The sequence below is a fragment of the Nansenia antarctica genome, assembly GCF_963989245.1.
Source record: "Nansenia antarctica genome assembly, chromosome: 16".
In the NCBI taxonomy this organism is placed as follows: domain Eukaryota; kingdom Metazoa; phylum Chordata; class Actinopteri; order Argentiniformes; family Microstomatidae; genus Nansenia; species Nansenia antarctica.
Window position 1 is genome coordinate 8,358,566 of NC_137686.1, and position 14,045 is coordinate 8,372,610.

The 14,045-nt window shown below is 53.9% G+C and overlaps 1 protein-coding gene across 1 annotated transcript; it reads left to right on the forward strand.

Moving 5' to 3' along the window:
- Nucleotides 1-1,685: 1,685 nt before the first annotated feature.
- On the forward strand, nt 1,686-12,781 carry LOC308171913 (uncharacterized protein; the record flags this gene model as incomplete). The annotated part of the gene is made up of 11 exons (XM_080546827.1): nt 1,686-1,876; nt 2,371-2,500; nt 2,614-2,852; nt 3,131-3,282; nt 3,472-3,719; nt 3,840-5,270; nt 5,915-6,082; nt 6,593-7,067; nt 7,162-7,344; nt 7,622-8,810; nt 11,071-12,781. 11 exons carry the CDS (start codon nt 1,686-1,688, stop codon nt 12,779-12,781), a joined length of 6,117 nt encoding a protein of 2,038 aa, XP_080402953.1.
- Nucleotides 12,782-14,045: the final 1,264 nt, after the last annotated feature.

Below are 14,045 nucleotides of genomic sequence, written 5' to 3' on the forward strand. Positions count from 1 at the left end.
GACCGTCGGTGTGTAACCCAGATAGTGCGTGCAACAGAGAGGCTGATGGGGCAGGAGAACGTTCATTGGAGAGAAGTCTGTTTCACCGCTGTCTCTGTCTCCAGAGCCGCCTGCCTCAGCTCCCCTCCCGTCTCCAGCCTCCCATACCCCTCCCTCACTTCCTTCCGTCCCTCCCTCCCCTCCCTCCCTCCCTACCGTCCCATACAGAGAGCGGAGGCGCGTCTCCGAATAGTCGGGTTCCTCCTCACACGGAGCAAGATGTACCTCTAGAATTTAAATACATGTTTTTTTACTTTTACTTTTTTGGTGCTGCATTTTATAATATGGTGAATAGTATTTATTTTTCTCCATTTCATATCTTTAGTAAAACTTTATATTGAAGTTGGACAGTTTATAGCGACCTCTTATTTTTTTTGTAACTTGCATTTTTATCAAAGTTTTTCATTCGGGAAATCTGGACTGGATGAATGAATGAGAAAGCTATTATGCTATTTCGGCGCTTGGGAAATCGCCTCTTTGGATTCAAATGATTGCTTGATGGAAATAATGTGAATAACATGCAGGAACTTGACCATTTCGGATCGAGGGATTGCGAGGTTTGTAATTATGTATTGCCAAAGGTAGTAAAATGATCTTATTCACAATTTGGTTGAAACTGTGTGAGTGAACCTATACCTGTGCGCGGCCTGAGAGAAACCAGAAAGAAAGAGAAACTTTCCAAATTGCAACCCCTCAGAAGCTCAAACCAATCTAAACCTGCTTTACACCGCAGTCATTAACCGCAGTTAGGCCTTAATTATAGCACAGTAAACCTTCTAATAGACGCAGGTTGGCAGCGAGCCGAAATGCAACTCGTAAAAGCGTACTCTCTTCAGCTGGTAGAGGTTGGAGGCTATAGTTTAGTGTGTGTATGTGTGTGTGTGTGTGTGTGTGTGTGTGTGTGTGTGTGTGTGTGTGTGTGCGTGTGTGTGTGTGTGTGTGTGTGTGTGTGTGTGCGTGTGCGTGTGCGTGTGCATGAGCATGTATGCGTGTGTACGTGCGTGCATGCATGCGTGTGTGTCTGTATGTGTGTGTTTGACAGTTGTTGTTGTGTGCGAGTTAGAAATCTGTGTGTCGCTCTCCATCTTCATTACATGCTGGCTGTGTGCTGCTGTGTTCTAAAGATGTACATAACTGAAGCCATGCGACCAATAAAACATCATGGACATGCTGATACAGTGTGTGCTGTGTTTGGTTACTCACTGTTTGACAGCTGTTGTGTGTGAGTTACTGTAGAAAGTTGGAGTTAACGGGTAGAATGTTGGAGTTAACAGGTAGAATGTTGGAGTTAACGGGTAGAATGTTGGAGTTAACGGGTAGAATGTTGGAGTTAACGGGTAGAATGTTGTATAATGTTGTAATTAATGGGTATGTTGTAGTTAGCTGGTAGAATGCTGTAGTTTACTGGTGGTTAACTGGTAGAATGCTGTAGTTAACTGGTAGTTAACTAGTAGAATGCTGTAGTTAAACGTCTCAGTGGTCCAGAGGTCTTGTGTAGAGGTCGGCATGTGTGTTTGTGTGTGCATCTGCGTGTATGTCTGTGTTTTTGTGTATTTATGTGTGTTTGTTCATGTGTGTGTGTTCATGTGTGTGTGTGTGTGTGTGTGTGTCAGCAGTGAGAAGCCCCAGCGTGTCCCAGGGTGAGGATGAGTCCCAGAGGGGATGTGTTTCTGTCCCTGGCTCTGGCTGTGTTCCTCCTGGCCCTCCCCCCTCCCCCAGGCCTGGCCTGCCCACCCCCCTGCTCCTGCCACCAGCCAGCCGAGCTGCACTGCACCTTCAGGGCCCTGCTCTCCGTCCCCTCCAATATCCCCACACACACACGACAAATCAACCTTGGGTAAGAACCACACACAGGCACATGCATATGCACAAGCACAAGCGCATGCACACACCTACATACTTTACACAGAACCCAAAATAATATAACAAAGGTCATACAGGTAGTCATGGATACAGATGACATCGTCTTCATCACACAGCTAAGCTTCCCAGCTTACACACACACACACACACACACACACACACACACACACACACACACACACACACACACACACACACACAGCTGACAATATCTGGCAAGCTGTTTGTCTGACTTTTTCTTCTTGCAGGTCACGCAATTTGCCATGTTTGAAAGCCGACTTCTTTCAGTGGTCTTCCATGTCTTGGCACACTGCTGCTGCACTGACATACACACAAACACAAACGCACACACAAACACAAACGCAAGCACATGCACACATGGACGGACGCAAGCACACACACATGGACGCAGGCACGCAGGCACGCACGCACACACTGTTGTAATGTTTTACTGCTGTGCTGTGATAGGTTCAACAACATCAGGCAGATCCCTGACGGCTCATTGGCCGGGCTGAAGAGGCTGGAGCTGCTGATGCTTCATGGGAACGACCTCCATGACCTCCCAGACGGAGTGTTCAGGGACCTGGCCTCGCTACAGGTAGAGAATGACCCCTGAATGACCCCTGACCTCCCTACAGGTAGAGAATGACCCCTGACAGCTGACCTCTCAATAACTCCCCCCCCCCCCCCCCCCCCCCCCCTTCCCCGCAGGTCCTGAAGCTGAGTTATAACAAACTGACGGAGATCTCGGCCTGGTCCTTCTCCGGCCTGTCATCTCTGCTGCGGCTCCACCTGGACCACAACCACCTGAGCTTCCTCCACCCCCGGGCCCTCCTGCACCTCCCCGCCCTCCGGCTCCTCAGGCTGCAGGGCAACCGCCTCCAGCAGCTCCACCCTCACAGCCTCTGCACCCTGTCGCTGCTGCACACCTACTGCTTCTCCGCCCTCAGGTCAGTCTGACTCCGCCCCCTCAGGTCAGTCTGACTCCGCCCCTCAGGTCAGTCTGGCTCCGCCCCTCTGGTCAGTCTGGCTCCGCCCCTCAGGTCAGTCTGGCTTCGCCCATCAGGTCAATCTGACTCCGCCCCTCAGGTCAGTCTGACTCCACCTACTAGGGAGTGTACTAAGGAGTGTCTAACTAGAGTGTACTAAGGAGTGTACTAAGGCGTGTACTAGAGTATAATAAGTGGTGTACTAGTTGTGATGTAGTGTACTTCTCCTGTCCCTCCAGAAATCTGGACATCTCCAACAACAGCCTGAGCAGCCTGGCCAGAGACAGCCTCAGTGGCGCCCCCCTGCTGGAGAACCTGGCGCTGCAGGCCAACCCCTGGAGCTGCGACTGCAGCATGGCCTGGCTGCCGGCCTGGAGCCTCAAACACCCCGGTACGTCCCTAATCCTAACCCTAACCCCTAGCCCCTAGCCCCTAACTCCAAACCCCTAACCCAAACCATAACCCTCTAACCTTAAGTACTAACTCCTAACCCCTAATCCTAACCCTGTGACGCAAATGAATAAGAAAGTGTGTCCAAACGTTTGACTGGTACTGTACCTCTAACCCTCTGTTGTTCCAGGGTTGCTGCGTTGCCCCGGGGGACCACAGTGTCCGGTCTGTGCCTCGCCCAATCACCTGAGAGGGCGTGGCCTGCTACAGCAGACTGACCTATCCTGTGCTGCGCCTGTAATCTCCGCCCACAACAAAGCATCTTCGGAAGAAGATGGAAGCGAGCTTCAGCCAATCGAGGCCTGGCAAGAGCCACTAGGCCACGCCTCCCTGGGTCTGTCTGACCAACACGGGGACAGCGTCGAACTGAGCTGCAACGTCAGCCAATCGGAGCCCCCTGACGTCATTCCTGCAGACCTCTCTTTCCTCTCCTCCTCTTCCATCGTCCCTCGCTCCCTCTCCCTCTCTCTGTCCCTGACCCTGGACTGCACCGTGGAGGGGCGGGGGGGGTACGACCGGCTATGGAGGCTGATGGCGTACTACGGGGAGACGGCTGCGAGGCTGCAAAGAGGCCTGGCGTTGGGCGGCGCTCCGGAGGGGGGCTACCGGTACCTCCAGACCCCCGGGGCCGAGGGGGACTACCACACAGGGCTCCGGGCCAGTGTCGCTGCCTCCCCCCACTGGCTGCTCCAGGCCTCCCTCAGCCTGTTGCTCCACACCGCCCAGTCCACCAGGCAAAGGGTTAAACTCACCCTGAGGACACGGGTGACTGCCCGGCCAGACCCTGCCTCCCAACCTGACTCCCCCCCTGACTCCCCGCTCCACGCCCGGGCCTGGGTGCTCATCCAGACCAACCACACCCCCACAGCCCTGGCTGCGGTAGCAGGCGGCCGGGTGGAACTGTCCTGCCCCGTCCTCAGCTCCGCCCACCCCCCCAGTCTGCAGTGGGTGTTCCCGGACGGATCCCGGCTCTCCCCCCCCTACCGCAGCTCGGACGGAAGGTTCCAGCTGTCCAGTCGGACCGGTTTGCTTCTGCAGAGAGTGGATCTGTCTGACGCCGGGCTGTACCACTGTGTGGCGCGGGCTGGGGGGGACGTGGACGTCCTCCCCGTGCGTCTGGCAGTGGAGCAGTCCTCCGCCGCGCTGCAGGGGGAGCAGGCCGGGGCTGCCACGAGGGGATTGGTCGGCCAGCCCGTCAGTCTGCCGTGCGAGGCCTCTGGCTCGCCGGCGGCGGTTGTGAGCTGGGTGTTGCCTGACGGCAGCGTCGTGGGGCGGGGCCGGGCATCAGGGGGCGTGTCTGTGATGGCGAACGGGAGCCTGTCCCTCCCCCTTCCTGCCCTGAGCGATGCGGGAAGCTACCGCTGCGTGGCTGTCAATCAACACGGTGTCGACGCCCTCTCCACCCGGCTGGCTCTGACCGCACGCCTGGACCGCACACCTCTCAGGACGTATGCCAGAAGGCCGCAGGGCGCAGCCGGCATGGCGAGCAGGATCCCACCACCTCTGGGACGGGAGGGACGGGAGGAAGGAGAGGGGGAGGGGGAGGGAGGGTCGGGAGACGACCAGGCCGAGGAGAGGCGGGGTCTCAGACCTCGGCCACCCCAGATCCGGCGGTACCCCCCCACACGTGCCGAGAGGCGTGGCCAAGGCAGGGGGAGTGGCCAGAGGAGAGGGTTTCCAGTTGAACAGAGGAAGAACCGATTAAACAGCAGGCGAAGGTTTAACTTCAGCAAACACAAGATAGACCCGCAGAAATGGGCCGACATTTTGTCCAAGATCCGCCACAAGACCGGCACTAAACCCACATCCCAGCCAAACAGCCAAGCTGAAACCAACTCAAAGCCAATCAGTCGATCTGAAACCACCTCCCAGCCAATCAGCCAAGCTGAGACCACCACCGCCATGACGCATGAGGACAACAAAGCAGAGGTCAGTACATACCCATCCGTTATTCTGTTTGACATTTACGTCACTTAGAAGATGCTTTTATCCAAAGAGACTTAAAATAAGTACATTTGTCTAAGTAAGTAAGTGAATCAACTATACATCTGTCATCGTAAGTAAATAATAATAATAATAATAATTTATTTCAGGAATAATAAAGTTTGTTCAATCTCATTTTATCTCACGCAGCCAATCAGCAGTCCAGAGACAGCAGAGGCAGACCAGCTGACTGTTAATATCAATGGCTCGTCCATCGATGACTCCAGTCTGCAGCAAGAAGGATTTAAGCCCCTGACTCCACACACACTGACCACAGAGACACCACACACCACCGAACAGAACAACAATATTCATCCTATACCTACATCTCAGACACAGGCAGAGAAGGAGACAAATAAGGAGAGAGAAAAGGAGAGAGAGAAGGGCACAGAGACAGAGAAGGAGAGAGAGACAGAGAAGGAGAGAGATAAGGGGACAGAGACAGAGAAAGAGAGAGAGAAAGAGACAGAGAAGGGGAGAGAGACAGAGAAGGAGAGAGAGAAGGGGACAGAGACAGAGAAGGAGAGAGAGAAAGAGACAGAGAAGGGGGTCTCTCCTATCAACCCCCAGTCTGGACCAAGGACTCCCAGCCAGGGAACGTCCTCCAGCTCTGTCCCCTCGCGGCCCAGAAGCCCCTTGGGCAATCGCAGAAGGATCGGTCAAAGGCGGCGCGTCAGCAGGCCCAGAGGGCGCCCCGCCCCTCCACCACACGGGCTGACCCCTACCGGACCGCACAAGCTGACCCCTGCGACCCCCCTGTCGACTACGACCACTCCTAGCCTCGCAGCTGCGGCCGCCCGGTTGACTACGACCACTCCTAGCCTCGCAGCTGGAACCTCTATGTCTGTTGCTGCGACCGCTGCTCCTTCAGACAATGAGGCAATGAGCAGTGTCCCTGTCTCCCCCCCAGCTGGCTCGCTCCCTGCCCCCCCTGATCCCCCCCAGACACACACAGACGGGGTGACTCACTCCGCAAACACTGCTCTCTCTGAAACACTCTCTGAAAGCACTGGAACCGCACACACACTGTCCCCAAAGACCCACACACTCCCAAAGACACACACTCTCGCACAGACACAGACCCCCCCCCAACCCATGGACATACATCAACCCACACAACCCGCACAACTCACACACATGTCCTCAGGCGAAGCTACAGCCCCAGCACGCACACCAGCACCCAGCGGCTCCTATCAGCACCCGAGTCACACTAAAACCCAGGAGGCTTCTGTCGGGGAGCCCCACTCAGCCTCTACCCCATCCTTCAGCTCAGCCTCCAGCCCAGCCTCTACTACTACCAATACTACTACAATTTTAGTACCCCTCACTTCTACATCCACCCCCACTACCACTACATCTACCCCCACTACATCTATCCCCACTTTCCCTACATCTATCCCCACTACCACTACATCTACCCCCACTACCACTACATCTACCCTCACTACATCTACCCCCACTACCACTACATCTACCCCCACTACCACTACATCTACCCCCACTACATCTACCCCCTCTACCACTACATCTACCCCCACTACCACTACATCTACCCTCACTACATCTACCCCCACTACCACTACATCTACCCCGACTACCACTACATCTACCCCCACTACCACTACATCTACCCTCACTACATCTACCCCCACTACCACTACATCTACCCCGACTACCACTACATCTACCCCCACTTCCCCTACATCTACCACTACATCTATCCCGACTACCACTACATCCCCAGTCCCTTCCACCTCCACCCCTACCCCTACAACCGCCCCCCCCAGAACTAGAGCTGGGCTCCCAGACAGTAACTCAAGGATTAACTCCCTCCCAGACTCCCCCCTGCTCCCTTCCTTCCCCCGGGCCTCCCCCGAGCCCCCCAGGGTGAGGGTGCGTCCTCAGATCTCCCCCCCCCACATGCGCTCAGTGTCTGTCCCCGCCCACAGCACTGCTATGCTGGCCTGCGAAGCCAAGGGAGAACCCCCCCCAACACTCACCTGGACCAAGGTCTCCACAGGTACACACACACACACACACACACACACACGCACACACACACACACACACACACACACACACACACACACACACACACACACACACACACACACACACACACACACACACACACACACAGCTTATGGCATATCCTTTTTTATTATTCTGGTACATGATAATAATCTGGCCATTGTCCAGACATCTGCAGGCTGAAACCAATCTGGAAGATGAGAATCTCTACTTTAACCTCATAGTAATTGTTTGATTTTATGACATTGTGTCTCTTTCTCTCTCAGGAGCTGTGATGTCACAGGATTCCCGGTCTCAGCGTTTTGAGGTTCTGCCCAACGGAACCTTTCTCATACGTAAAGTGCAGCTGCAGGACAGGGGGACGTATATCTGCAGCGCACACAGCTCCCTGGGCAGGGACAGGATGCTGGTGACACTGGACATATGGTCCCGCCCCCCGCGCATGCAGCTGCTCACTCACAGCGAGGTGCGGGCTGCCCAGGGCAGCGAGGCGAGGCTGGCGTGTCGCGCTGAAGGAGTCCCCGCCCCCCTCCTGACCTGGGTGCTTCCTGACCGCTCCATCCTGACCTCTGACCCCGCCCCTGACCCCACCCCCACCCGGAGGGTGTCCCTGCAGGCCGACGGAACGCTGCGTATCTCTGGGGCGTTGCCAGGCGACAGGGGCGTGTATCGCTGCGTGGCGTCGAACCTGGCCGGCGCTGCCAGCCTAGCCGTGCGTCTCCACGTGTCATCTCCGCCGCCCCCTGTCATACCCCAGCCTGAACACCAGAGGGGGGTGCTGGCCCCCCTCATACCCCAGCCTGACCACAAGAAGGTGGTATTGCCCCCTGTCATACCCCAGCCTGACCACCAGAGGGGGGTGCTGGCCCCTGTCATACCCCAGCCTGACCACAAGAGAGTGGTATTGCCCCCTGTCATACCCCAGCCTGACCACCAGAGGGCGGTGTTGGCCGCCGGCCAGCCGTTCTCCGCTGACTGTTCTGTCCCGCACACCTCGCTGCGCTGGCGGACGCCGGCCGGCGCGTGGCTCCGCCCCTCCCAGTTCCTCAACAGGAAGTTATTCATCCTCCCCAACGGAACGCTGTTCATACGCAGCCTTGCCGCCGAGGACGCTGGGAGTTACGAGTGCTGGGCTAGTAACGCGGTGGGCAGGGCCGCCATGACGGTGAGGGTGGAGGTGACGGGACTCTCCCCTGCCTCCCCCATCAACAACACTATCATTTCCCCCCTCTCCCGCCTCCCCCCTGCCTCCCCCCTTTCACCCAATAACAACACTAGAATCTCCCCCCTCCCCCCTGCCTCCCCCCACAGTGGGGCTGTGATCGGGCCTACCTCCCCCCTCAGTACCGTGGCCCACGGAGGCTTCCTTCTCCTCCACTGCCCCGTGACTGGAAACCCTCCTCCCACTGTGATCTGGAGGACCCCCAGCAGGAAACTGGTGGACGCCAACTACAGGTGTGTGTGTGTGTGTGTGTGTGTGTGTGTGTGTGTGCGTTCGTCTAACGCAGGAAGATAAATTAAGAGAATAGCAAGCTAACGTTTTGATAAATGGGCCTGAAGAGAGAACTTTGCTAGTTAGCTAATTAGCTCGCACATACAGTAGTAAGAAGAGCAGCTAGCTAGCCAACTGAACATATGTTGGTGTAGAGAGTAGCTAGGCTAGCACTCCAATCTCCACAACAGCACAAAGTAATTCATGTTTAACGTTTCCCTCTGTGTGTGTGTGTGCAGGGGCGCCGCTAGAGATTCTGGGCCCCATGACAGAATATCATTTTGGGCCCCCCCCACCTAAACCACCCATCAACCTAGACAACCCAGTTGAAGTTGATGAACGAAATCCAATGATGGACATCTTTTGTAAATGTAATTTAAAATTAGTTAATACAGGAATCAACAATTCAGCATAGAAATAGTGAATGAATAGTGAAATGGGAAAAATATCATTTTTACCCACTGCGGCAGTACTGTGGAATAGTATACCTGGAGAGCTAAAAACTATATCTAGCCTAATGCACAACGATTCAAGATAGGAGTAAAGAGACCAAATCAAAGCTAAACGCTGGGCCTTCTTAGTAGCAAAATCTTTAATAAGATCCTTGAAATCTAGTGATGAAGCCAACTTGCTGTGCTGCTGTCATTGTCCTTTGTTACTTCTTGCTCTTCTTCTTCTGCCTCTTGGCCTCTGCTCTCCTCTCTGGCTGCCTGGCTTGAAGAGGGCCCTGGCATGGAGTATCCATAGGTACATAATTCATAAGATGTCCTATAGTAGTATTAACATAGTAATACATACATTACACCAGATTAGCTAACTTAAATGTTATCTAGCTAGCTAACAATATTATTAAGATGCCAGTGGTCAATTTATTGCAATTACTGGAAGAACTATTAACTAAATATTAATATTAGCTAAAGTTGTATTCAATGCATGCATGGTAATGCAGCATACATAAACATATTCAAAATCTGTTTGTTAACCCCAAACTCCTACTGCTCACCTCCTTCTCCTTCAACTGGGAGGTGGGTTGAGGGAAGGAGTCCTGATCCTGAAGCTGCATCTGTGCATGACGTCATTAGCATGTAACATTATACTAGTTAGCTAGCTAGCTATAGCAAGAGTGCATAGCTGCTGAATTCACTGAGCTCTAATAACCTATATGCCCTCATCTCATACATTTAACTGAAATTATACTGACAGTGCACTGTAAGTTAACTTTACTTGAAGTTAATGTTAATTAGCTATAGCGAGCTAACTAGATCATCCACACAGTGATTAGCTAGAGCTAAACCACACAATGTTGTCTAGGTAGCCTACATGTTATGGCCCCCAAAAGAAGGTCTGTGAATGAATACCTTTCTTCTTTTTTTTGTCACTCTCCTCGTTCTTTACTTTTACTTTTCTCTTTTGAGACCCTGACTTTGGCTTCGCCTTTCACGACATCGTCTCTCTCCTTGTCAGAATATTTGCGGTAACGTTCCTCTAGTCTAGCAGCTCGCGCGCGGTGGACTGAACCATGCAATGAATAAATAGAGGGGTACATAATAAGGCTTACGTTTGTCAAATATAGAGAAACAAAACTCCAGTTTGTTTCTTTTGTAACTTTTTTTAATACATAGAGTTATAATTTGAAGTCGGCTACATTAACTTCCTTATGATAATAATAATAATAATAATAATAATAATAATAATAATAATAATAATAATAATAATATTATTATAAATATAATATATTTTAAAAAAGATTATCTTGGGCCCCTGTCAGTGCTGGGCCCTTAGAATCGTCCTAACTTACCCCCCCCTAGCGGCGCCCCTGTGTGTGTGTGTGTGTGTGTACGATCTTTACACGGAGGAAGCCTTTTCGACAAAACTGTTAAAATACCAACCCCTAGTTATGAGTGGTCTTGGCTTCTGGTGTCAACTCGTAAAACTGATATCTGGCATCTGACATGTGCATTACCTGACAGCACACAGACTGCAAATTGCCTCCCAAAGAAAAAAGCCAAGCAACTTGTAAAATACTGCGTGTGTGTGTGTGTGTCTGTGTCAGCTTTTGTGGGAAGCTTAGCTGTGTGGTGAACAGTGTGTTACCTGTATTCTGTCTGTATAACCATTGTTATAGTTTGGGTTCTTTGATGTGATACTTTACTGTGAACCCAAATAAAGTATTCATGTGTGTGTGCGTGCGTGTGTGCATGCATGTGTGTGTGTGTGTTCCAGTTTCGACAGGAGGCTGAAGGTGTCCGGTAACGGCAGCCTGTCCCTGGGGCCGGTGACGCAGACGGACGCGGGGGACTACTTATGCGTCGCGCGCAACAGGAAGGGTGACGACTACCGGCTGTTCAAGGTCGCCGTGGTAACCGAGCACCCGGCCAAGATCGAGCGACCCGAGCGGCCAGCGGCGGCGGTGGCCAATCGGACGGTTTCGTACGGCGAAGCCCTGGCGCTGGACTGCGCGGCGTCCGGCGCTCGTTGGCGCCTGCCGGACGGAACCATGGTAAGCAGCGTGTCGGTCCCGGGGGAGGGCGACAGAGGCGGGCGGGCGCAGAAGAGGCCTCCACGCCCCCTGGTGTTGTTTGACAACGGAACGCTGCTCCTGTCGGCGGCGGGCGCGGCCGCGGAGGGGGAGTACGTCTGCTACGCCGGGAACCCGGGAGGGAGGGACCAGATGAGGGTGAGGGTGAGAGTCCTGACCTCCCCCCCCTCATTCCCCTCCCGCGGTGGCGGCAATGAAGTCATAACCAAGCGCCGGGCCGTGATCGGTCAGACGGTGGTCCTGCCGTGCCCAGCCCGGGGCGTCCCGCCCCCCCGCCTGGCTTGGCTGCTGCCTGGTAACGGGGGGGCTCTGCCAGTGCCGTACTACGGCAATAGGGTCACGGTGCACCAGAACGGCTCCCTGGAGCTCCGGGGGGTGAGGGGGACGGACGGTGGGATGGTGGTGTGCGTTGCCCGCGGCGAGGGAGGGGAGGCGCGGCTACAGATACACCTGGACGTCATTCAGGACAAACCTCCTCCCAGAGGCCCCGTCTCAACAGAGGCACCTCGCCCTAGAGGACCAGTCTCCAGAGACGCACCTCACCCCAGAGGCCCAGCCTCCACAGAGGCACCTCGCCCCGGAGGCCCTGTTTCCACAGAGGCACCTCGCCCAGTCTCCACAGAGGGACCTTTCACCAGAGGCCCAGCCTCCAGAAACGCACCTCACCCCAGAGGCCCAGCCTCCACAGAAGCACCTCGCCCCAGAGGCCCAGCCTCCACAGATTCACCTCGCCCCAGAGGCCCAGTCTCAACAGAGACACAGAGGAGAGAACCACCGACAGTCATCACTAGAACCGGCTCTCCGGTGAGCATCATCAACGGAGAGGACCTTCGACTGCCATGCCCCCCCCCGGACAGGCCTGCCCCCCCTGCCCCACTCGGCCTTGCGTCCTCAGCCCATGCCCCCCCCAGCCTCTCCTGGCTGCTGCCCAGTGGGGATGTCCTGTACCGGGGCCAGGCGTCGGGGCGGACCGCAGTCATGCAGGACGGCACTCTGACGGTCCACCAGGCATCCGTGTTCGACCGTGGGATGTACGTCTGCCGCTCGGCCAGCCGGCATACCTCGTCGGTCCTGACCGTCCCCGTCATCGTGGTGGCCTTCCCGCCCCGCATCACTATGGGCCCCGCCCCCCTGACCTACACGCGCCCCGGCGACGTCGTCACGCTCGCCTGCCTCGCCATAGCGACGCCCCAGGCGACCATCACCTGGGAGATGCCAGACCGGTCGCAGCTGCGTGCCACGGGCCAGGCCCGTCTCTACGGCAACCGCTACCTGACGCCCCAGGGGTCGCTGGTGGTCCGGAACCCGAGCGGACGAGACACGGGCTTCTACCGCTGCAGCGCGCGCAACGTTATAGGGTCCGACACCAAGACTACCTACCTGCACGTCATCTAACACACACACACACACAGATACATGCACACACACAGACACACACACACACACACACACACACACACAGACAAGCGCACACATGCAAGCAGGCACGCACGCAAAGATGCACACATTCTGTGTCTCTCTCTCTGTGTCTCTGTCTCTCTCTCTGTCACACACACAGACACACACATACACATGCAGTGTAGAGTGTGTGTCAGTTAAGCCCAAAGAAACTGCAAAGTTTAGTGCAGAAAATACTGTTCAACCAAAGACTGAAGTGTTGAAGCTGTTTCACTGTAAATATAAGATGTTAATCACACCCCCCAAATCGAGGGCTCAGGGTATCACACCTCCCACAAAGAGGGCTTTCACACCGCCAAGAAACCGTTCCCGTTCTAGAACCTCCAAACCCTGGTTTGTCTGGCGAACCAGCCTGCGTTCATACCAGTGTAACCAGAACCATCAGCACAAAAATTTCACAATAAGATGGCCGCTACTTCACTGGAAATTAGGATAATACCTTCCATCACAGTATCTGAAATAAACACTATTTTCTATGAAAAGAAACAAAAGACTACAAAAGACCTTCGAAACACGTTCTCTTACTAGCTAGCTGCTCTGTTACTGGAATAGAAATGGCTTACGAAGTTCGTGAGTGTGTGTGTTTGCTGAGCATGTGAGGAAGATAGAGAGAATGATGAAACGTTTGATAATTGTTTTAATCACTAATGATTAGATTTAGACTAGATTACATTTGGTCTCCTTCCTTCTTGCTAGTCTCCGCAGCCTAGAATATGACACACCCACTGACGACGTCACAGTTCTAGTTTTTGGTTTGCGCTGAGAACCACTATTTTCTGGTTCCAGCTGCGAACCAACTTTTCAGGCTCCGAACCAATTTATTTTCGGTCAGAAAAGGGCCGGCCGGTCCCAGACTAGGTTCGGGAATGCGAACCGGAACGGTTCCGTGGCTATGTGAAAGCCTTAAAGAGGGGTCAGGGTCTGGGGACGGTCTAACACATCAGAGTGTCTGGGGTCAGTCTACTGTCTGGAAGACAGAGCGTCAAGGTCAGGACCTGCTTTGACATGTTTTATGATCTTATAGATGGTACTGTATTTCTACGGTTTTGTTTGTATTTCTACGATATTGTTTGTGTTTCTACAATATAGTTTGTGTTTCTGCGATATTGTTTGTATTTCTACGATATTGTTTGTATTTCTACGATATAGTTTGTATTTCTACGATATTCTTTGTGTTTCTGTAAATTCTCACATTGCCATA